Genomic DNA, 24,044 nt, shown 5'->3' with positions numbered 1-24,044 from the left:
AAAACATTAAAGCAAGACATTTGGTAAAGCTGGAAGTGGAAATCCACGTTTTGGTCCACTTGAGAAAAGTGGGATGTTTTCAGCTGGCAGTGTTCTCAGAGAGGAAAAAAGTGCAACGGTATACATGTATAAAGAAAAAGAGAGAGAAAGTGCAATAATAATTATACATGTATAGAGAAAGATATATGTGTGTGTGTGTGCATGTAGAATTATCTATTCTATTTAAATGACAAGACGGATACATACGAAAAACCATCAACACAAATACATCTACATCTTAAATGCATACAAAATTAACTTTCAAACAAGTGAGTAAAACAGAAATTGAATTCGGATGAGGAAAATGATGGGTGGGGGTTGGGGTGCATTGGTATGCAGGAAAAGAGGCTTTCAGAGCACTTTAAAAGGCAGGGACTGTTTTTCTGTGTTACGTATATTAAAAGGGTGAGAATTCCTTACTTTGGGAGCATTATAACAAAAAGTTCTTTCATTATAACGTTCAGTTCTAATTTTTTTTTCATATTATAATTATTATTTATTTATTTATCAATTTATGTATTTATTTACTTATTTATGTACGCTTATCTATTATTTATCAACCTTTTTTTTTTTTTTCTCAAGGCCTGACTAAGCGTGTTGGGCTACGCCGCTGGTCAGGCATCTGCTTGGCAGATGTGGTGTAGCGTATATGGATTTGTCCGAACGCAGTGACGCCTCCTTGAGCTACTGAAACTGAATCTAATTCTGTGGACAGACAGAATGCGAGTCAGAGGAGGAGTGTATGTTTTGGCAGGCGTTTAGGCTGACAGAAGGTCATGGGTGTAGGCAGGGGAGGAATCAGAGAACAAAAACTGTGACTGAGTGTTGCAAGCTTATATTCCATCCGTGCTTTTGAACTTGAATCCAGTGAAGCGCTTGTAGGAATGGTTGAGCATGATCACACCTTTTCGCCCAGACAAGTCTTGCTGCAGAATTTTGTACCTTTTGTAGGTTATAAAAATGTCCTTTGGACAGCCAGAACAGAGCACAATGCAATTGAGTTTTTATCTATACATTTATTTGTTTACAAAACAAAAGCATTGGAACAGCTTCAGTTGTTCATTGCCTACAGACAGAGCAAATACATTGTATCTCCACAAAAGCTGATTGACGAAATATTTGAAACATGCTTGTCCAAGAACAAGTGGTCAGAAATAATATAAACTAAGTTCTTGGCACTGAGAGAGTTAGTGTGAAGGATATCTCTGAGATTCCATCTGGTGAATGCGGGATATGGCTCGAGGTTACTTTTCTTGTTAGTTCCGGTCAGAAGAGCTTTAGTTTTGTCATCAATGTCTGTCCATGTTGGGATGTATCAGGAGAACATGAATCAAGAAGCTGGGTGCCATCAGCAAAGGACTGGCTAGAAACAGAGTGTGATGCGATAAGACAGGCTAGCGGCTGAGTTTGGAGAATGAAGAGCACAGGTTCAAGTTCCAAACCCTGGTCAGGCATCTGCCAAGCAGATGTGGTGCAGCGTATCAATATGGGTTTGTCAGAACACACTGACACCTCCTTGAAAAATTGAAATAGAAGGTGGAATAAATGGTAAGTGTCAATATATCAGTTTCAACATTCAAAGTGAAGCAGGCCAGCTAACTCATTGTCAGTTCACATGTGTGTGTACAGCAATGAGTATGTTTTGTATGAACATATATGTGTGTGTGCGTGCTAAGTGTGGAGTGAATGTGTGTGTGTGTGTGTGAGTGTGTGTGTGTTTGTGTGTGTGTGTGCACTCACATGTGTGTGCATGCATGCAAAACAGTGATGTCTGAACAAAATTTGAATATCTTCAAGATTTCAGCCTCAAATCAAAGTTTGCTCATCAAATGATTTTTCAGATTCACATTTCCCTGCTTTTTCTTGTCATATGACCAGAGAAATAATAATAATACCATAATCATAATATCAGTAAAAACATACGAAATATCATTCAACACACATACACTTAATGACAACAAAAGTCAAAACCCCCCAAATTGTCTTAAAGACATTTACTTCTCAGAACGAATCAGTAATAAAATATATTTCATTCACTGAATCAGCTCCATACTTTTTTTTTCATCCACAACATTCAAAACACACAATCACATTTTTTGCACAAACGTGACAAAACCATCTGTCAGGACATACATATTTAGAACCCTGTTTATAAATTGCTCTACGGATAGTGCTCTCTTTCTCAATAATGTATAAATTTTCAGTCAGCTGCAATAAAAAAATAAATTAAAAAAACATAAAAAAAACAGGCAAGCCCATGTTTCTCATCTGAGCCCATCAATCCTCTCACTTCAAAGGGAGGAGAGAGAGAGACTGTGTGTGTTTCACTGTATAGTATAGGTCTGTATGTGTTCTCAAATTCTTCTGCACATGCATGCATGCCTTTAAGAGTATGTATGTTGGTGGAATGTACACGTGTGTGTGTGTGTGTGTGTGTGTGTGTGTGTGTGTGTTCTTTTACGTGTTTTAAGTGCAAGCTACACATGGAACCTTGGTTTTTCGTCTCATCTGAATGACCACACCACCACTCAAGGTCTAGAGGAGGGGGAGAAAATTCTGAAGAGGGTGGGATTCGACGCTGTGCCCTCAGATTCTCCGGTTTCCCAGGTGGACCGCTTGGCCATCTTTTCCTGGTATATATGGCAGTGCTTCACGCGCTCATATATAAATAAATTCAACACTCCCTCTCTCTCCTGCCCCTCAGTCCATTAGCAGATATATGCTGGAATATTACAAATCCAGGTAAAATCAGGACTCTTCAGCAAGCTTGGCCTTTCAGTCTTCTGACACCAGTGAACGTTTAGTCATGTAGAATTCCCAGTCCATCTTGCCCTTTCAGCTATTGTGTTCACAGTTCTTGAAACGCTATTCACTCCATCAATCTAATGCCTGTAAACTCTGGAACAATGCTTGTTGAAACATTTTCTTGGTTTTGAGTTAAACCATCTCCATTTCCATCCCTAAAGTATTTTTTTTTTAAAGCATGCCTAATTAAATCAAAATAACAAAATATTCAATAATCTAGAACTTTTTGACTGCAAGTGTAAGTGATCTTGGTAAAGTGCCACTCACAAACAGGCAAGAACTTTCCTCAATTCACAAAGCGCACATACATCCACCCACCCACCTAAACACACACACACATACACAAAGATTTCAATTTTGAAGACTTCAAGATGTTATCTGTTATTGCAGAAGGTTTGCTGTGCAGACCAATATGACATTTGTGACAGTCATTCAATGTCAGCTTTTCCTACACTATTCTTCAGTCTTTCTCCATGGAATAATGGTACTCACTAACTCAGGTATTCCCCCAGCAATTATTTTTCCTCTGTTCAAACTATGTCCTCAGTGTTTTCCAACTTATGGTGCTCAGTCACACTCCTCAGACTTATCCACTAACGGTGCTCAGTCACTCCTCAAGACTTATCCACTAATGGTGCTCAGTCACTCCTCAATCCACAAACTGTGCTCAGTCACTCCTCAAGACTTATCCACTAACGGTGCTCAGTCACTCCTCAATCCACAAACCGTGCTCAGTCACTCCTCAAGACTTATCCACTACAGGTGCTCAGTCACTCCTCAATCCACAAACTGTGCTCAGTCACTCCTCAAGACTTATCCACTAATGGTGCTCAGTCACTCCTCAGACTTATCCACTAACGGTGCTCAGTCACTCCTGATTTATCCACTAATGGTGCTCAGTCACTCCTCAGACTTATCCACTAACGGTGCTCAGTCACTCCTCAGACTTATCCACTAACGGTGCTCAGTCACTCCTCAGACTTATCCACTAACGGTGCTCAGTCACTCCTCAATCCACTAACGGTGCTCAGTCACTCCTCAGACTTATCCACTAACGGTGCTCAGTCACTCCTCAGACTTATCCACTAACGGTGCTCAGTCACTCCTCAGACTTATCCACTAAAAAAAAAAAAAAAAAAAAAAAAAAAGGTAAATAAATAATAGATAAGCTTACAAAAATAAATAAATAAATAATAATTATAATATATAAAAAAAAAAAGGTGCTCAGTCACTCCTCAGACTTATCCACCAACGGTGCTCAGTCACTCCTCAGACTTATCCACTAATGGTGCTCAGTCACTCCTCAATCCACAAACCGTGCTGTCACTCCTCAAGACTTATCCACAAACCGTGCTCAGTCACTCCTCAAGACTTATCCACTAATGGTGCTCAGTCACTCCTTAAGACTTATCCACTAACGGTGCTCAGTCTCTCCTCAAGACTCATCTACTAACGGTGCTCAGTCCCTCCTCAGTCTCTCTCCTCTCCCCTGCCCTCCTAGCTGTCGATCTCCATGCTGCTCTCTCTCTGGTTGTTGAGCTGGTCCATCTGGGCATTCCTCTCCTCCATGTCGGCCACCTCCTTCTCCAGCTCCACACAGGCGCGCTCTATCTCGTAGTTCTTGCTGACCAGCCCCACCCACGACGTCTCCAGCTCGCGCAGCTTGCTGCCTGCCTGCGTCTGCTCGTTCTTGCGCTGCCAGTTGATCTCCTGGATCTTCTTCCGCAGCTCCTAGACCAACACACACAGAAAATGACAGGCTGCAACAGTAGGGTGGTGAAAGCCTTGGGGGCTTTTAATCTGAGGGTTCCACGTTCGAATCTCGGTTAACGGTGCACAGGCGCCTGGTGGGTAACAGGTGGAGATTTTTTTCAAATCTCCCAGGTCAATTTATGTGGCGGACGTGCCAGTGCCTGAACCCTCTTCGTGCGTATATGCACGCAGAAGATCAAATACACATGTTAAAGATCCTGTGATCCATGTCAGTGTTTGGTGGGTTATGGAAACCAATATACTTAGCATCATCATCATCATCATGGCCTGGCTTCGCTAACGAAGATCTAGGAAGGGCGTTGTCCACGTCTAATGCAGGCACGCTCATGGCTGACAAGGCCAATGCGGGAAAAGCAGAGTCGGCCGCAGCGGTTGCAAGGGAAAGTCTGGTCTGGGTTCGCGGCTGCAGCGTCGTGGTTCTTCCTCCTTCTGCGTTTGTCCTCAAGGCTGGCCCTGCGGTTGTTTTCGAAGGAGGAGACAGCTTGGTGGATGGTGCGTCGCCAGGTCTCTCGATCAGCGGCTACTGCGGACCACTGGCGATGGTCAATGTGACAGGCACCGAGAGCTTTCTTCAAGGAGTCTTTGTATCTCTTCTTGGGTGCTCCTCTGTCACGGTGGCCAGTGGACAGTTCGCCATACAGCGCGATCTTGGGCAGGCGGTGGTCCTCCATCCTGGACACGTGCCCTGCCCAACGTAGCTGGGTCTTTAGCAGCACTGCCTCGATGCTGATAGTCTTTGCCTGCTCCAGGACCTCGACATTTGTGATGTAGTCACTCCAGTGGAAACCCCCAATAATGGAGTATGGCTGCCTAATAAGTGCCCAACAGCAGCTGTCAGTCAGCTCTACCCAGGTGGGCAGCCTGTTGTGCAAACACCACCATGTTTGTAAAGCACTTTGAGCTTGGTCTCTGACCGAAGCGCTATGTAAGTTATTTAAGTAAGTATCCATATATTGTTCATCATTCATTCATTCAAAAAAATACATTCAGAAATCAAGAGCTTAGTTTGGTTCAGGACCCCATGGGTCATTTGACCGCTTCACCACAAAATCAATGGGTCAGGAAAGACAACCCCTTATTCCCCCACCCACCCCCCAGCATGTCATCTGGCCATCCCACACCCCAAAAATTTGTAACTGAATTTGTACTTTGTCCATCAGTCAATGGTTTGTGAAATGGTTTTTACATGTGTGTGTGTGTGTGTGTGTGTGTGTGTGCGTGTGTGTGTGTGTGATGGTATGTAAAGTGATTATGTACATGTTTGCTGCATCATGATGAACGCAGAAAACACAACATACCGGCTGTCATAACTTTATTGCTGAAACATGCTGTTTCATGATGAACAGAGAAAATACAACACAGTCATTACTAAACTTTATTGCTGAAACACTGGTTTATGCTGACTGCCCTGTATCGTAAATGTTCATATTATTTATACTACAGTCCACTTAACACAAAGGAAACATAGAACATAAATCAAAGCAGTACAGCTGAAAGACATACCTGCAGTGTAACTGTAACTTGTGTTCGTCCAATACCTGTTTTATTTTTAGGAAAGCACCTTCATCAGACATCTGCTTTGCGGAAATTTAAGCAAATCTCCACAGTAGCAAAATGTCTCTAAAATTTCCCAAAGTACCATGCCAGCATAATGTGCAGACCTATTTAATTCAGTTAAAATGTACACACAAGAAGATCAAATGTATTTAAAGATTGATAGTATCTCTGTCAGGAGTACAAGTTAAGTAATGGAAACACAATCACTGATATGGATACTTATACAGAGCCTATCCTTGGGCGGAGACCAAGCTCTAAGCGCTTTACAAATTACAAACACGGAGTCATTTACACAACAGTCTGCCTTCCTGGGTAAAGCCGACTGACGGCTGCCATTGGGCACTCATCATTCATTTCCTGAGTCATTCATGCCCCGAAAATGAAGTATATTATAATTTATAAGCAGCTACTCGAAAAAACAAAAATGAAAATCAATCAGCCAGGACGAATCACATCCAGCTTTTGGGATTTTCGAGAGCCTTGGTGCCTATGTACAGAAGTATAACGACAAAAACTAATCACTTTGCCAATAGCTTTTTCCCTAAAGCAATCAATGCCCTGTCTCTCAAACAAATCCAGTATGAAAATTATGCAGATAATTATGCAATCAACAACCATTTACCTGAAGATCTGGTCATCAGCCCCATCCATGTCATGTGCGGCTTAAGTTCATACACATATCTGTGAGTGTGTGTGTGCGCGCGCATGCATGTGTGCATATATGTGTGTGTGTGTGCATGTGTGAGTGTGCATGCACAAGTGTATATGTTGATATGCACATGTAATGTATGTGGCCATAATACTGCTGTATCCTGATGTAAGAAAATGGAGCTGCTGGGTTTGAAATTAGTAAGTGAGCTGAGCTGAATATGAAATAACCCTACTATTGTACTAAGAGTAAAAAGAAGTACTAACTACTATCAATCAATTATGTACGGTTTTGGTGGCAAATTTATTGCTAACTCAGTCAATGGCTTCTGCCACTAACTCTTCTACACAGTATTCCATTACCACTGTTCTTTTGTCCTTTGGACTCACACATTCCCACTGAATGACAGATTTATCAAAAACAAACCACACAACTCACAATTCAGGCTCCAAAGTGGAATCAAAAAAATCAACACAATATAAATATCTAAATTCACGCAGTGATACATACACAAAACCTGTCTCACCAAATCACATTCACAACATATGAATTTATCACCATTTTCAAACCCATGAAATAAACAACAGACTAGAGAAAAAAATGAAACAAAATAAAATAAAAAACGAAGCAGAAAAGTCCCTAAGAAAAGAAAACATCAACTGTCACAACCATTTTCAATCCTCAACACCACACCTCACCTGTAGCTGATAAAAACTTAAAAAAGCAGAGTGAATCATAGAAACCAGCATGCCACACCTGCAGCTGCTTCTGATCAGAGCCAGTCATAGAAACCTGCATGCCTCACCTATGGCCGTCTCTGAGCCGAGCCAATCATAGAAACCAGAGTGCCACATCTGTAGCCGTTTCTGAGCCGAGCCAATCATAGAAACCAGAGTGCCACATCTGCAGCCGTTTCTGAGCCGAGCCAATCATAGAAACCAGAGTGCCACATCTGTAGCCGTTTCTGAGCTGAGCCAATCATAGAAACCAGAGTGCCACATCTGTAGCCGTTTCTGAGCCGAGCCAATCATAGAAACCAGAGTGCCACATCTGTAGCCGTTTCTGAGCCGAGCCAATCATAGAAACCAGAGTGCCACATCTGTAGCCGTTTCTGAGCTGAGCCAATCATAGAAACCAGAGTGCCACATCTGTAGCCGTTTCTGAGCTGAGCCAATCATAGAAACCAGAGTGCCACATCTGTAGGGAGAGCGTGTTGCTACACAAAGAGCGCCACTCCTTTTTTTCCCCTGCCTGTTATTTGATTTGTTTTCCTATTAAATTGGATTCTTCTACAAAATTTTGCCAGAGAAAAACCCTTTTGCTGCCATGGGTTCTCTTATGTGCGCTCAGTGCATGCTGCACACGGGACCTCAGTTTATTGACTCATCCAGATGACTAGCATCCAGACCACCACTCAAGGTCTAGTGGAGGGGGGGAAGAAGATACTGACGACTGTGGGATTCAAACCAGTGCCCTCAGATTCTCTCGCTTCCTAGGCGGACGCTTTACCAACAGGCCAACACTCCCACTTTGCTTCTGAACGGAATTGATGAATCACAGAAACCAGCAGTGCCTCACCTGCAGCTGCTTCTGAGCAGAGTCAACCACAGAAACCAGCGTCTGCTCCCCCACCCGTTCTGCTTCTGAGCAGAGTCAACCACAGAAACCAGCGTCTACTCCCCAAGTGCTCTGCTTCTGAGCAGAGTCAATCACAGAAACCAGCGTCAACTCCCCCAAGTGCTCTGCTTCTGAGCAGAGTCAATCACAGAAACCAGCATCTACTCCCCCTACTGCTCTGCTTCTGAGCAGAGTCAATCACAGAAACCAGCATTTACTCCCCCAACTGCTCTGCTTCTGAGCAGAGTCAACCACAGAAACCAGCATCTACTCCCCCAACTGCTCTGCTTCTGAGCAGAGTCAATCACAGAAACCAGCATTTACTCCCTCAACTGCTCTGCTTCTGAGCAGAGTCAATCACAGAAACCAGCATCTACTCCCTCAACTGCTCTGCTTCTGAGCAGAGTCAATCACAGAAACCAGCATTTACTCCCCCGAGCCGACAGACAGAAAGAAATACGAAAAAAACTTAGCCGTATGCGGAGCACAGGAACAGGTGTCGAGATGGCTGCCGGAAAAAGAGGGCGCTAGCTAGCGGGACAAAGGGGAGGTTACCCACTTTCGGGAGGTTATCGGCCGTAGTTGCTCTCTTTTTCTCCGCATAGGCGGATAGTAGTTTGCACAGGACAGGAATGTCAGACCCCTGCCGGAGTCTGCACTAGTTGGGTCACGGTTAAGTATGTGTAATTAAACCAGCATTTACTCTCCCAACTGCTCTGCTTCTGAGCAGAGTCAATCACAGAAACCAGCATCTACTCCCCCAACTGCTCTGCTTCTGAGCAGAGTCAACCACAGAAACCAGCATCTACTCCCCCAACTGCTCTGCTTCTGAGCAGAGTCAACCACAGAAACCAGCGTCTACTCCCCCAACTGCTCTGCTTCTGAGCAGAGTCAACCACAGAAACCAGCGTCTACTCCCCCAAGTGCTCTGCTTCTGAGCAGAGTCAATCACAGAAACCAGCAGTGCCTCCTCACCTGCAGCTGCTTCTGGGCAGAGTCGATCATGGACACCAGCGTCTCATTGTAGGTCTTCCAGGCGGGGATGCCATAGTCGGCCATCAGCTCCAAGTTGAGGATCCTCAGCGCCTGGTGCTCCAGCTGGGCCTGTGAGTTGTCCACACACTCCTGCCAGGCGGCGATGTCTGTCATCTTGCCTGCTGGGGGCTGGGGCAGCTCGTAGCGCTTCATGCTCAGCATGTCCATGGGTAGCCGGGCCTGTCAAACAGGGTGTACAAAAGATGCATGATATGCTTTGTAATATTATTGATGTTTATTTTGCATTTGGTTTTTTGCCTTTTTTTTTCTTTTTTTTTAACAATACATGCAAAAGCTCTTCTTCTTTTTTTTCTCTCTCTTTTTTTCTTGTGCCAGCATTGTCTGTTACAGAAATTCAAAACACTTTACACGCATGAGGAGGAGATCTGGGGAGACTGAGGCCAGGCAGTCACTGGCCTGCTAACATTCCACCCACCAAGGAGCAGCAGACCAGGAAAACACAGAGAGGGTGCAAGGTGTGTTACACCAAACACAAAGGACAAGGAGCGTCACGTCAAAAAGTGAAAAACGCACACACAAAAAGCCACCACAATCATGTGCAAACAGTGTAAAGTGCCCCTCTGTGCTGTTCCATGCTTTGTGGTATGGTTTTGCGTTTTCTGTTTTTCCAGTGTTGTGATCTTTTATTATTTTTTTAAAGTTTGTTGTGCAACATTTGACATTTAAACTGATTTATGATAACCAGGGAACCTTACTGTGTGAGAAAATAATCTTTCTTATGCTTCTTTGTGGATTAGCTGATGGATCTGACATGCCTGGTGAGTACAATATGCTTATTTTTCAATTTTTGGGGTTTTTTCAGTATTTAGTGACATAATTCAAAATTTAAAAAAAAAAAAATTTAACAGCATTTAATGAGAAAACTGTTTTAAAATGTTAAAAGAAGAGATAGTAAACTTTCTACAGTTCTACTTTTATCAGTATCAGTATCAGTAGCTCAAGGAGGCATCACTGCGTTCGGACAAATCCATATACGCTACACCACATCTGCCAAGCAGATGCCTGACCAGCAGCGTAACCCAACGCGCTTAGTCAGGCCTTGAGAAAAAAAAAATATATATATATATATATATAAGCGTACATACATAAATAAAAAAATAATAATTATGATGAAAAAAAAATGAAAAAAAAGATAGTAGTAATGAAAATAATGATAAAATAATAATAATAATAAATAAATAATTAAATAAATAAGACAACAATGATGACAAATAAGCAAATAAATATAAAGCATGAAGACACACATTCACACATACACCCACACATTCTACTTTTAGTGATATATAATTTGTATGTCTTTGTCTCTGTGTTAAATTGTGTTGAATTTTTCAAATATGTCCATATCTGCCTGTCACAGCAAAACTACACGAACTATTTAACTACGTCTATAGAGTTAACCATGCCTATCAAAGAGAAGTCAAGAAATGTTACCTGAACGCGCTCCATCTCATTCTTCAGTATTTCAGTCTCAAAAGCGTGATAATTCGGAGTTGGGATAAAATCCAAATAATTTTTGGTTGGTCGGTATCTTCTCGTTTCTTCCTCCACCAACGCTATTGCAGCATCACGAACTCCAGGCTCGTCATATCCCTGATCATAGTACGGCAACGCATCAACTACCACTTCGCCTGCCATTTTTGAAACAAACTGACTCCAATATGTTTCTTTCGCAAAAGAACAAAAGAAGGGAGGCTAGTCCTACTGTTTTGATTGTCGTTCATCAACAGAAAAGACACCAAATCCACGTTGCAAGCTGGGTACAACGATTGAAAGGAAACCAAGTCCGCTGTGACGATGGTAAAACTGGCCTCATCAACTTACCTATCCTGATCCTCGATGACTCTGTATACGGTCTTTGAGGAAGGTTTTTTTTTTTTTCTCAAGGCCTGACAAAGCGCGTTGGGTTACGCTACTGGTCAGGCATCTGCTTGGCAGATGTGGTGTAGCGTATATGGATTTGACGCCTCCTTGAGTTACTGATACTGATACTGAGGAAGTTGTCACATAAGCAAAACCGCTAAATGACCGAGGAGACATATATTGGGAATATAAATAAAACCCATAAAAAAGCATATGGCTATGTCTCCTCTGTCATTTTTCAGTGTTTTCAGTGTGTGTGTGTGTGTGTGTGTGCCCGCCCGCGCGCGCGCGCGTGTGTGTGTGTTGTATTTTTTTTTTTTTTTTAAATATTGGTAAATTTGAGAATTTATAATGACAGATTTTTTGTTGTATTGCATTTCATTATCTGACAGTTAAAAAAAAATCCAGAAAAACATGCTGTTTTAGAACACTATACATCTCATTTATTGCCAGATGAATCAAGCCATTGTATTTTATTGACCTCCATGGTTGTACTCAACCTTGACATTTCTGACCTTTCAGTCCTGCCCTTTGTTCCCCCCTCGAACTGCAGAGAGACTGAAAGAGTGAAGTGGGCTGAGATAACGTGCGGCCTAGTTTCCTGGTCAGTGAGTGGCGTGAGTTTGAACATTCAAACTGACAAGAGGAGATCAGAAAGACCCTGACTGCCATTGTTGTTGAAAATGGCGAAGCGTCTGATTATCACAGCGGACGACATGGGCTACAACGTGGAGAGAAACAGTGGCATCATCGAATGCTTCAAGAACAAGGGAGTGACCAACTCCTCCATCATGGTCAATGGCGTGGCGTGCCAAGACGCTGCTCTGCGGGCTCTGGAGACTGGACTTCCCACAGGTTCTAACGTATATGTATCATGTCATCATATCGTATTGCATCGTATCACATCATGCCATGTCACGTTGCATCTTATTGTACTGTATTGCATGTCATGTCATGTGATATCCTATTCTATGTGTCATATTCTGTTCTATCATTTTTTAAAATTTATTTCATGTCATTATTATGTCATATCAATTATCATATCATATCATACATCATGTCATATGATATATACCGTATTTCATCATACCATGCCATATCATGTGACACCATTTCATGCCATATATCATATGTCATGTCATATATCATATATGTTGTCATGTCATATGTCATGTCCACACACACACACACACATATATATATATCCTATCATATGTCATCTGTCCTATGTCCTATCATGTCATGTAATATATGATTGATATCATATATTGTATATATATATCACATATCAGTATCATGTCAATCATCATATCACATCATCGTGATCATATCATGAGTCAGATTTTCTGTTTCTTCTGGTGATCTTTCGCCTGAATTGGTAGAATGATTTGTTTGTTCTTATATATATATATATATATATATATATATTCTTCTTCTGCTTTTTTTTTCTTTTTCTTTTTTTTTTTTTTACTGGTGTTCCATGTACACTTGTGAATGTTATGGCTAGCTTGTGATTGATGAAAATATTTGGAACTTTTAATCCATCCAGTGCCTGTCTGAGTTTTTGAAAATGTGAAGTGTTACTGTGGTGATGGTGTATGTGACTGGGCAAATTTTTCCACATGTTCATTGATAACTGAGTGGAAAAGTGTGAAAGATTTTGTCAGCTTCTGTGGATGCGCCCTAATTGTGTGTCATGTCAACTGTGGAAAGAGTCTGTTTGTGCCAGTGGCAAAGGTCAAATGCCTTTCTACCCATGTCTTTATATATGTGTGTGTGTGTGTGTGGAACATTGTGTGTGTGTGTATGTGTGTGTGTGTGTGTGTGTGTGTGTTATCTGTTCCAAAAGATTTCATTTATTCAAGCCTTCGTTGACTAGAACTTACACAGAGAGCATATATACACAAGTATATTTATGCAGCAAGAACACACATACACGCACACACACACACGTACACACACACACACACACACACACACACACATGCATACAAGCATACACCTGCACACCTTCACCCAAATTGTTTTCACATATGATATATAAGCATGTATGTGTAAACATCATGGTTGTCCAGCAAACCCAGTGAAGATGTAAGTGAATAAATTATATCATTCTGAACCTCAGTTTGTTTGGGTTTTTTTGTCTCAGCTGAATGACTAGCATCCAGACCACCACTCAAGTCTAATGGGGAGGAGAGTAAAAATCCTATTCCATATTTGAGATTTGAACCTGTGGGCACTTGCTTCTTAACAGGGTATGTTACCACTTAGCCACTGATCCACTTATTATCATTTAATGCATATATATATATATATATATATTTGCTTTTTTTGTTGTTTATTTTGTCTGATCATTTTGTTTGAATTCTGTGTTAATGTTTTACTCCAGCACATCACTTTGATGCACTTTGACACCTTGAAACAGAAACCGAGTCCACTAATTATGATCATTAGTGGCAGTACTGGCAATATTCACATTTCTTTCCCTCCCCTCCACTCTTTGACTGGACTTCTTTAAGTCATTCTAGAAGGGATGAAGTGTGGCGTATATATTACAATAATATCAGTAACTTGACTTTTTTTTTTTTTTTTTTTTTTTTGTCTTCAGAACGAAACTGAATGGAAAGAAAACAGGGGAAGAAATGTGGATGTTGTCTTATTATCATTGTTAGTGGAGTGATGGCCTAGAGGTAACGCGTCCGCCTTGGAAGCGAGAGAATCTGAGTGCACTGGTTCGAATCACGGTTCAGCCGCCGATATTTTCTCCCCCTCCACTAGACCTTGAGTGGTGGTCTGGACGCTAGTCATTCAGATGAGACGATAAACCGAGGTCCCGTGTGCAGCATGCATTTAGCGCACGTAAAAGAACCCATGGCAACAAAAGGGTTGTTCCTGGCAAAATTCTGTAGAAATATCCACTCTGATAGGAAAAACAAATAAAACTACACGCAGGAAAAAATACAAAAAAATGGGTGGCGCTGTAGTGTAGCGACGCGCTGCCCCTGGGGAGAGCAGCCCGAATTTCACACAGAGAAATCTGATGTGATAAAAAGAAATACAAATACAAATACAAATCATTATATGGTATTTGTAAAAATCATTCTTTTTTTTTTTCTTTTCTGTTTTTCATTGTGTTTTTATTTTATTTCTTTCTTTCTTTCTTTATTTTGATAATAAATTTGCAGGCCTGCACTTCAACATCGCCGAAGGAGTACCGGTGAACAGTGACTCTAACTACACTACACTGACAACGAGGGACGGACGATTTCTTGATGTTGACGATCTGAGGACGGCTGCCGGAGAGGGAAAGATAGACGTCAGCGAGGTGACTTTTTTTTACACACACACACACACATACACACGCGCACACACACACACTCTCTCTCTCTCTCTCTATCTCTTTCCCTCTCCCTTTCTCTTTATCTCTCTGTCTCAGTCTCCCGTTCACTCTCTCTCTCTCTGCTGTCTCTCACTGTCTCATTCTCTGTCAGTCTGTCTTTATCTCTCTGTCTCTGTCTCTCTCTCGCTCTTTCGAAAATATCTCAGGGCTGAGTATGACAAAAGCATATATATATATATACATTTGCTTTTCTCAATACTCTGGTGAAATAAAAATTGATTTTACCCCCCGCAACCCCTGCCCCCCCCCACCCCCCCCCACACACACACCTTCTCTCTCTCTTTTAAAGATATCCTAGGACTGAGTGGGGGTGGGAAGCATATATATAAATATAATATAAACATTGGCTTATCTCATTGCCCTGGTGAAATAAATTTCATTTAATTTCACCCCCTCCCCCCACCCCCTGTTCTCTTTCTCTATTTGAGGCACTGCCCCCCCCCCCCCCCCCTGCCCCCCCCCCCCCTTCCCTGCCTCCCCATCTCCCTCATTGTAATTCCAAGTGTTGTTGATAACTGTTCTTCACTTCAGTCCCACAATTGTTGTTTCTGATGTTGTGGATAACAAGGGAAGGATACAGCCACCCCCTCTCTTTTCTTATTGCACTCATCTTCTTTTTATGTTTTTTTTTTCGTTTTGGCTATGTATATATATATATATATATGGGTGTGTGTGTGTGTGTGTGTCTGTGTGTGTGTGTGCGTGTGTGTACTTAAGTCTGGCAGTTGTACAGAAGTATGTGTTCGTTCGTTCTTTTGCTTAACGTCTATCCACATTCGTGATTTTAGACGAAAATCCGTCATCTCCCCCACCCCACCCATGCCTTAAATCTACTTTCCCTGTTCCTCTTTCCTCAGTTAGCATAAAAAAAAACAAGTAGAATGTAAATGAAATAAAATAAACTAACTAGTCAACCAGTAGAATTGCAACAAAGAGCCAACTGGGCTCCAAATTAAACTCTGAACTATTTCAAACACATGTTGATTATCATATAAGACATTATGGTACTGCAGATTTTGTAAATGACATATGTGAATATCGTTTTAACTGTTCACGTTTATGGGTGATATGCACGGGGGTAATTTCACTGGGGTAAGTATGTGTGTTTGTGTACAGGTGCTTTTGTCTGCAAGTCTCTGGCTGTGAGTGTCAGTCCCACAGTGTCAGCAGAAAAGGGGTCAGGAAAGGTAGTCTGTGTCTCTCTTTCATTTGTGCACACAGACGCAATAGCCGAGTGGTTAAAGTGTTGGACTTTCAATCTGAGGGTCCTGGGTTCGAATCTCGGTAATGGCGCCTGGTGGGTAAAGGGTGGAGATTTTTCTGATCACCCAGGTCAACAGATGTACAGACCTGCTAATGCCTGTACCGCCGGCCTCCGTGTGTATACGGCGCACGCTGAAGATCAAATACGCACGTTTAAGATCCTGTAATATATGTCAGTGTTCAGTGGGTTATGGAAACAAGAACATGCCCAGCATGCACACTCCCGAAAACAGAGTATGGCTGCCTACATGATGGTCATACAAGTAAAATGTGAGTGTGTATGTTTGCGTGACTGAAACCTGATTGAATGACACAGGAAACGAATGATGAGCGCCCAGTGACAGCCGTCAGTCGGCTCTGCCCAGGCAGGCAGCCTGTTGTGCAAATGACCCCGTGTTTGTAAAGCGCTAAGAGCTTATAGTCTGCGACTGATGATAGGTGCTGTATAAGTATCCATATCATAAATTCATTCACAGGTAAAAACGGAGCTGAAACGTCAGGTGGCTCGCTATGAGGAGCTGGTGGGCCGTAAACCAGTGTATGTGGATGGACATAAACATGGCCATTTACTTCCAGGTTGGTTCTTTTTTTTTCTTTTTTTTTTATCATGGAGTGTTGGTGTAGTGGTATCGCGTCTGCCTAGGAATTGAGAGAATCTGAGAGCACTGGTTCGAATCCCACAGATGTCAGTATTTTCTCCCCTTCCACTAGAGCTTGAGTGGTGGTCTGGATACTTGTCATTCAGTTAAGACGATAAACTAGGTCCTGTGTGCAGCGTGCTCTTAGTGCACATTAAAGAACCCACGGCAACAAAAGGGTTGTCCCTGGCAAAATTCTGTTGAAAAATCCACTTCGATGGGAAACAAATAAAATTGCAGGCAGAAAAAATAAGACACAGCAAAAAATGGGTGGCGCTATCAGTGTAGCAATGCAACTCTCCCTGGGGAGAGCAGCCCGAATTTCACACAGAGAAATCTGTTGTGACAAAAAGAGTTGTTGTTTCGTTCGTCATTTATCAGATGGATTCCCCGTCTCCTCGACAAAGGCGGCAGTACGTTGCAGGTCCTCCAGTCCTCCGTAGAGCTTCCGGGCCGCTGGGATTGGGTCGGGCCAGGTTTTCTCTCGGAGCGCTTGGTGGAACGGGCAGGACTGCAGCAGATGTTCTGGTGTCTGGCTGCCTGTTCTGCAGGGACACTGCTCTGTGTCGCCGATACGGAGTTTCATGTATAGGTGGTGTTTCAGGCGGTTGTGGCCTGTCCTGAGCCTGAAAATGGCTACCTGCTCTCGATGAGTCAGCAGGTAGTACGGGTCTGCTCTGTTGTGGCATGGATGCTGCTGCTTCCACTTGTTCTGCAGCTGGGACAAAAAGAGTAATACAATATAATACAACACAATACAATACAATACATTACATTATTGTCTTTACTTCTATATTTTTCCATTCTATGTTAATGTTTTACACAAAACTAGTGTAAGCTCTCAAGGCCCGATCAGCGTGTTCTGTTTATGTGAAGTTCAGGCAGCTGCTCCTTTTTTTTTTTTTTTCTTTTTTTTTTTTGACAGCAGATGCGGTGTAGTTTATCATGTGGATCACTCTGCACACTATGCCACCAGCTTGAAACTGAAATCAGAAACTTACTTTACACTGACGGACACATAACTACTGTGTCAGTGTGTTTGCTGACGTGGAAGTTTAAAACTTCATCATCAGCACTTAGGGCATCAAGAGAAATCTAAACTTTATCATCAGCATCAAGTGAAGTCATTTGCAGACGACCTGCTCGTTGAGTCAGTCTCAGTCTCAGTGAAGTAGGGAGGAAGGTGGCAGAATGGTTAATATGTTTTGTCTGCCTGTTCAGTGTTGGTGAGGGTCACACACACACACACGCACACACACACACCCACCACAGACAGACAGACAGACAGACACACACATACATACACACACACACACACACACACACACACGCACACATGCAAGCACGCACATACACACACACACTCACACACACTCACACGCACGCACACACACATGCACACATGCAAGCACGCACATACACACACACACACACACACCACAGACACACACACACCACAGACAGAAAGACACACACACACACACACACACACACACACACACACACACACACACACATGCAGGCATGCACACACCACAGACACACACACACACACACACACACACACACACACACACACACGCACAAGCACCCTTCATTATTTTAGTTTCCCTTTTGACTGGTTTTGAGAACTGACAGGTCATCAACTCGAAATGGCACTTTGCAGTCGGCTGGCAGTAGACAGCATGATTTGATTTGATTCGATTTGATCCATGGTGCATGTCGAGTCTTTTTCCTTTATGGTTTACACTCGTTGTATGGGGATCGTTTATTCTTAGAGTCCATCAGTTCAGTTTATCAAAGAATCAGTCAGTCATATATTTCTGTGACACTGTGTGTCAATGATGAGGTTTATCAAAGGATCAGTCAGTCATATCATTATTTCTGTGACACTATGTGTCAGTGATGAGATACGACCCAAGAGATAACGGCAGAAGAACACAAAGTGGGATTTCCTTGTTTAGTGTTTATTTGTTTGTGAATTAACCTGCAAAGAGCAGGTAAAAGTTTCAGTATCTGAAGGAGGAGTCACTGCATTCAGACAAATACATATACGCTACACAACATCTGCTAGGCAGATGCCTGACCAGCAGCATAAGCCAGCATGTTTAGTCAGGCCTTGAGCGCATGCATATGTATTTGTGTACCTATCAGAGTGGATTTCTTTTTACATAATTTTGCCAAGAGGACAACACTCTCGTTGCCATGGGTTCTTTTTCAGTGCACCAAGTGCATGCTGCACACGGGACTTAGGTTTATCATTTCATCCAAATGGCCATACACTCAGTTTGATTTTCCAGTCAAACTTGGGAGAAAGGGCAAGAGTGGGATTCGAACACAGACCCTCACGCACTCTCTGTACTGGCAGATGAGTGTCATAACCATTCTGCCACTTTCCTCCTTGGCTGGTAAGATTGAAATGGTTGTAGCAACAATGGCATCTTTTTTTTTCTTTTTCTTTTTAAGCAGGTGTGGTATCGCGTATATGGATCAGTCCACATGTTTTGACATCCTGTAGCTGAAGCTTTGGAACCTGTCTCAACTCACTCCGGACGAATAGTTCTCTCCCTTGCTTTTCCCTACAGACGACCCATTTGTTAGGGTTAGGAAAAAAAATCACAAAAAATACAAAACGTAAAGTAAGTGAATGAAACTCACTGTACTTGACCCACTGACCCCATTACTCATATCTTGTGAATGCCCCCTCCCTCTTCACTGCTCTCAGAAGCTGTCAGTACATTCATGCTGGTAGCTTTCTTCACTGCAGATACTTTATTCAACGTCTTCATCATCCTCGTCAATGTCGAAACCTTCAGTTTGAAGCATTTCAATTACTTCAGCAGCAGTAAAAAGCTGCTGTTGTGATCTAGTTTGCTCCAAAAATTTCCACTTGTATCGTCTGCGTCACCATTTTTGGTACATATGCAGATTAGCTTGTCGTGTGGGGTCCTGAACTCGATGGCTTGCTGTGGAGTGTGTTGTTACGAAATCTCATGAAGAAACTTTCCATTCGACCCTTGACACGTTAGCAGTGCCCGGTGTAGCTGCGATTGTTATGCTACCCCATGAGGACAACGTGGACAAATTTTTAATTGTCGAAACCGCTATAGCGTTCCATTGTCCGGAACCCTACCTTACGTCAGGAAAGCTATAGCGTTCCATTGTCCGGAGTGAGTTAATACAAGGCTGTTTCCACCTGTGAAATGCTCTAATTTTTTTATGCTTGCTTTGAAGGTACCTCTGTAAAGCACATTTTTATGGAATTGATGTGATTATGATAATTGTATTGTACATGTTTCGCATTGTACTGTATTTTTCTTTTGTCACAACAGATTTCTCTGTGTGAAATTCAGACCGCTCTCCACAGGGAGAGTGCGTGGCTGCAGCAAGAGCGCCGCTCTTTTCATTATATTTTCCCTGCCTGCAAGTACCCTTTTATCGCCTTGGGTTCTTTCACACGCGCTAAGTGCATGCTGCTCGTGGGATCTCAATTTATCAACTATGTGAATGACTAGCGCCCAGACCACCACTCAAGGCCTTGCAGAGTGGGAGAACATAGTGGCGAGGGTGGGGTTTGAACCAAGGTGCTCCGATTCTCTCGCCTCCTGGTCAGACGTGTTACCGCTGAGCCAGCCCCACCCTGTGATGTTAGTATGTCTGTGTTGGGGACAGCAGGCATCTGAATTTATATATATACATGCCAATTAGATTCAGTTCAGTTACTCATGGAGGCATCACTGCATTCAGACAAATCCATATACGCTACACCATTTCTGCTAAGCAGATGCCTGACCAGCAGCGTAGCCCGATGCCCTTAGTCGGGCCTTTAGGGAAGATAAAATAAAATGAAGTATGTAAGATATATGAACAAATAAATGGATGTCAATAAAATAATGAATAGATAAATCAAAATCATAGGTAAGAACAGAAATGAAAATGAAATGATTTAAAATATAAAGAATTGAACCAAAAAACAAACAAACAAACAAAAAAAAAGAAAAAAGAAAAAGGAGAAATGAATAATAATATGAATAACAATAATGATGATATAAATAAATAAATAAACAGATAAACAAAAAAGTGTAAATACACACACACGCACACGCACACACACACACACACGAGATATGCAACCTGTTTGCAGCCTCACAGATATGAAAGCACAAACAAATGTACACAGGCCCAACACTACACATAAAAACATACAAGTACACACGCGCACACACACGCACACGCATGCACACATACACACTCACACACACACATGAACACACATCCGCATGTGCACACATTACCCATCTCCAAAGTTACAGTGAGAAACTGCATTTAACATTAATAACAACACTGGATGTTAAAACTTGTTTGTTTTTTTTACAGGGATTGTACAGACATATTTGCTGAAACTCTCTAACATTAACATGTATGCTGGATTTGAAATCTTTTTTTTTTTTTTCAGGGATTGTTCAGACATATTTGCTGAAACTAACATTAACATGTACGCTGGATTTGAAATCTTTTTTTTTTTTTTTTTTCAGGGATTGTACAGACATTTGCTGAAACTCTGTAACATAAACATGAACATTGGATTTTAAAACCTGGTTTTTTGGTGTTTTTTTCAGGGATTGTACAGACATTTGCTGAAACTCTGTAACATTAACATGAACATTGGATTTTAAAACTTGGTTTTTTTTGGGGGGGTTTTCAGGGATTGTACAGACATTTGCGGAAACTCTGTAACATTAACATGAACATTGGATTTTAAAACGTGGTGGTTTTTTTTGTTTTTTTGTTTTTCAGGGATTGTACAGACATTTGCTGAAACTCTTAAAGAACTGGGCATCCGAGCAACACGTCTGCAGTACGAACTGGACCAGGAACTGGCGACATGGAATCACGACCCATGGAGAGAGATGCTCTTCATTACCTCGCAAGAAGCAGAGTGGGCGAGACCGGTGCTGAAGGCTAACAATATTTGGTGGGTGTGTCTTGACTCCCTGTTTCATTATTTCATTTCTTCCTTCGTGGGATGCTACTCCCATGATCACTCACACGAGTGGGCTTTTACATTTGTGACCATTTTGACCCCGCCATGCAGGCAGCCATACTCCGTTTTCGTGGGTGTGCATGCAGGGTATGTTGTTGTTTCCATAACCCACTGAACGCTGACACGGATTACAGGACCTTTAACGTGTGTATTTGATCTTTTGCTTATGTATACACATGAATGGTGGTGGGAGGGGGGGGTCAGGCACAAGCAGGTCTGCACATATGTTGACCTGGGAGATTAGAAAAATCTCCACCCTTTACCCACCAGGCGCCATTACCGAGATTTGAACTCGGGACCCTCAGATTGAAAGTCCAAGGCTTTAACAATTCGGCCATTGCGCCAGTCATTTATTTATTCATCTATTCATTATTTTCTCCTGTATGTGATGGCGCCGTGGCTGGATTTGTCAGACTGCCATTTTCAGAGTCAGAGTTTGTTGAATCTTTGCCATTCTTGACAGATTCTGTTGGTTAAAAACATGATAGATTCCCGATCATCTAACATCATTTCCTGTTCTCCACGACATTGAACAGATTCTGATGGTTAAAAACATGATAGATTCCCAATCATCTAACATCATTTCCTGTTCTCCACGACATTGAACAGATTCTGTTGGTTAAAAACATGATAGATTCCTGATAGTCTAACTCTAGTTTCTGTTCTCCAAGACATTGAACAGATTCTGTTGGTTGGAAACATGATAGATTCCTGATAGTCTAACTTCATTTCCTATATCTCCAAGACATCAGACAGATCTTCAACAGAGTCTGTGGGTTGGAAACATGATATATTCCTGATAATCTAATTTCATTTTCAAATTCTCCAAGATAGCCATACAGATTCTCTGAGACTTGAAAACGTGATAGAGTCCTGATCATATAACTTCAGTTGTTTTTTTTTTTTTTTTTTTTTTTTACACTCCAGAACATAGGACAGACTCTGTGGGTTTGAAAACATGACACAGATTCCTCATCATATCAAACCTCGGTTACGTCTCTCGCAGGACGTCGGACAGATTCTACGGGCTGATGACCATGGGGCGAAACATGACGGCCGAGCGACTGCAGACGGGGATCCTGCGAGCCTTCGCGTCACTGGCTGAGTCAGCTGACCCCGGACAGCCAGTCACCTGTGAGCTCATGACACACCCGGGGTTCGCCTGCGAGGGTGCGGGCGGCTGCGGAGACGGTCCGGATGAATTCGCCAAGTCTTCGGACCGAGAGTACGAGAAGTCCATTTTGGAGGGGGAGGAGATGCAGCAGTTTTACAGAGAGCACAACATCACCCTGATGTCCTACCATGAATGCTGCCAGGTCTGATAGGCAACCCACCACACCACACCACACCACACCACACCACACCACACCAGACCACACCATCATGCACCACATCACAACACACCAGACCACACCATAACACACCGCACCACAACATAACACACCGCACCACAGCATAACACACCACATCACACCACTACACACAACACCACACCATAACACAACACACCATAACACACCGCACCACACCATAGCACACCACACCACACCACACCATAACAAAACACACCAACACCACACCATAACACACCACAATATAACACACCGCACCGCACCACACCACAGCACACCACACCAGAACATACCACACCATAACACACATCATAACAAAACACACCAACACCACACCACATCAAACCACACCATAACACACCACATCAAACCACACCATAACACACCACACCACACCACAACATAACACACCACAACACATCACATTACACTACAACCGTAATACACCACACCATGACACACCACACCATGACACACCACACCACACCATATCATACTGCAACAGAATACAACACACCATAACGCACCACATCACAACACAACACACCACAACATAACACACCACACCACACCACAACACACCGCACTGCAACACATCACACCACACCACAACACATCACACCACACCACTGCATAACACACCACAACACACCACTGCATAACACACCACACCATAACACACCACACCACACCATGACACACCACACCACACCACAACACACCACACCATAACACACCACACCACACCATGACACACCACACCACACCATAACACACCACATCACACCACAACACACCACACCATAACACACCACACCACACCATGACACACCACACCACACCACAACACACCACACCATAACACACCACACCACACCATAACACACCACACCACACCATGACACACCACACCACACCACAACACACCACATCACACCATGACACACCACACCACACCATGACACACCACACCACACCATGACACACCACA

General features: G+C 42.6%; 2 protein-coding genes across 2 annotated transcripts; one reads left to right on the top strand and one right to left on the bottom strand.

Moving 5' to 3' along the window:
* Positions 1-1,989: 1,989 nt before the first annotated feature.
* On the bottom strand, positions 1,990-11,147 carry LOC143288327 (pre-mRNA-splicing factor SPF27-like). The gene is made up of 3 exons (XM_076596700.1): positions 10,928-11,147; positions 9,416-9,655; positions 1,990-4,575 (listed from the first exon to the last, which is right to left on the bottom strand). Exons 1-3 carry the CDS (start codon positions 11,129-11,131, stop codon positions 4,342-4,344), a joined length of 678 nt encoding a protein of 225 aa, XP_076452815.1. The 5' UTR covers positions 11,132-11,147; the 3' UTR covers positions 1,990-4,341.
* Positions 11,148-11,194: 47 nt separating this feature from the next.
* LOC143288326 (carbohydrate deacetylase-like) lies at positions 11,195-23,832 on the top strand. The gene is made up of 6 exons (XM_076596699.1): positions 11,195-11,293; positions 11,879-12,211; positions 14,542-14,681; positions 16,496-16,595; positions 21,455-21,632; positions 22,708-23,832. Exons 2-6 carry the CDS (start codon positions 12,040-12,042, stop codon positions 23,021-23,023), a joined length of 906 nt encoding a protein of 301 aa, XP_076452814.1. The 5' UTR covers positions 11,195-11,293; positions 11,879-12,039; the 3' UTR covers positions 23,024-23,832.
* The last annotated feature ends 212 nt before the right edge of the window (positions 23,833-24,044 follow it).

Source organism: Babylonia areolata, chromosome 12 (assembly GCF_041734735.1).
Source record: "Babylonia areolata isolate BAREFJ2019XMU chromosome 12, ASM4173473v1, whole genome shotgun sequence".
NCBI classification, from domain to species: Eukaryota; Metazoa; Mollusca; class Gastropoda; order Neogastropoda; family Buccinidae; genus Babylonia; species Babylonia areolata.
Note: the sequence above shows the minus strand (reverse complement) of the source record. Positions and strands in the feature narration are given on the sequence as shown.

Bases quoted from the DNA above. Each gene is read 5' to 3' on its own strand.
- LOC143288327 (XM_076596700.1), bottom strand. From the start codon at position 11,131: ATGGCAGGCGAAGTGGTAGTTGATGCGTTGCCGTACTATGATCAGGGA. The intron at 9,656-10,927 runs GTAACATTTCTT...CCTGTTTGACAG, and splicing joins ATGAGATGGAGCGCGTTCAG to GCCCGGCTACCCATGGACAT. The intron at 4,576-9,415 runs GTGAGGAGGCAC...GTGTTGGTCTAG, and splicing joins CTGCCCAGAAGCAGCTGCAG to GAGCTGCGGAAGAAGATCCA.
- LOC143288326 (XM_076596699.1), top strand. From the start codon at position 12,040: ATGGCGAAGCGTCTGATTATCACAGCGGACGACATGGGCTACAACGTG. The intron at 12,212-14,541 runs GTTCTAACGTAT...ATAAATTTGCAG, and splicing joins GGAGACTGGACTTCCCACAG to GCCTGCACTTCAACATCGCC. The intron at 16,596-21,454 runs GTTGGTTCTTTT...TTTGTTTTTCAG, and splicing joins ACATGGCCATTTACTTCCAG to GGATTGTACAGACATTTGCT.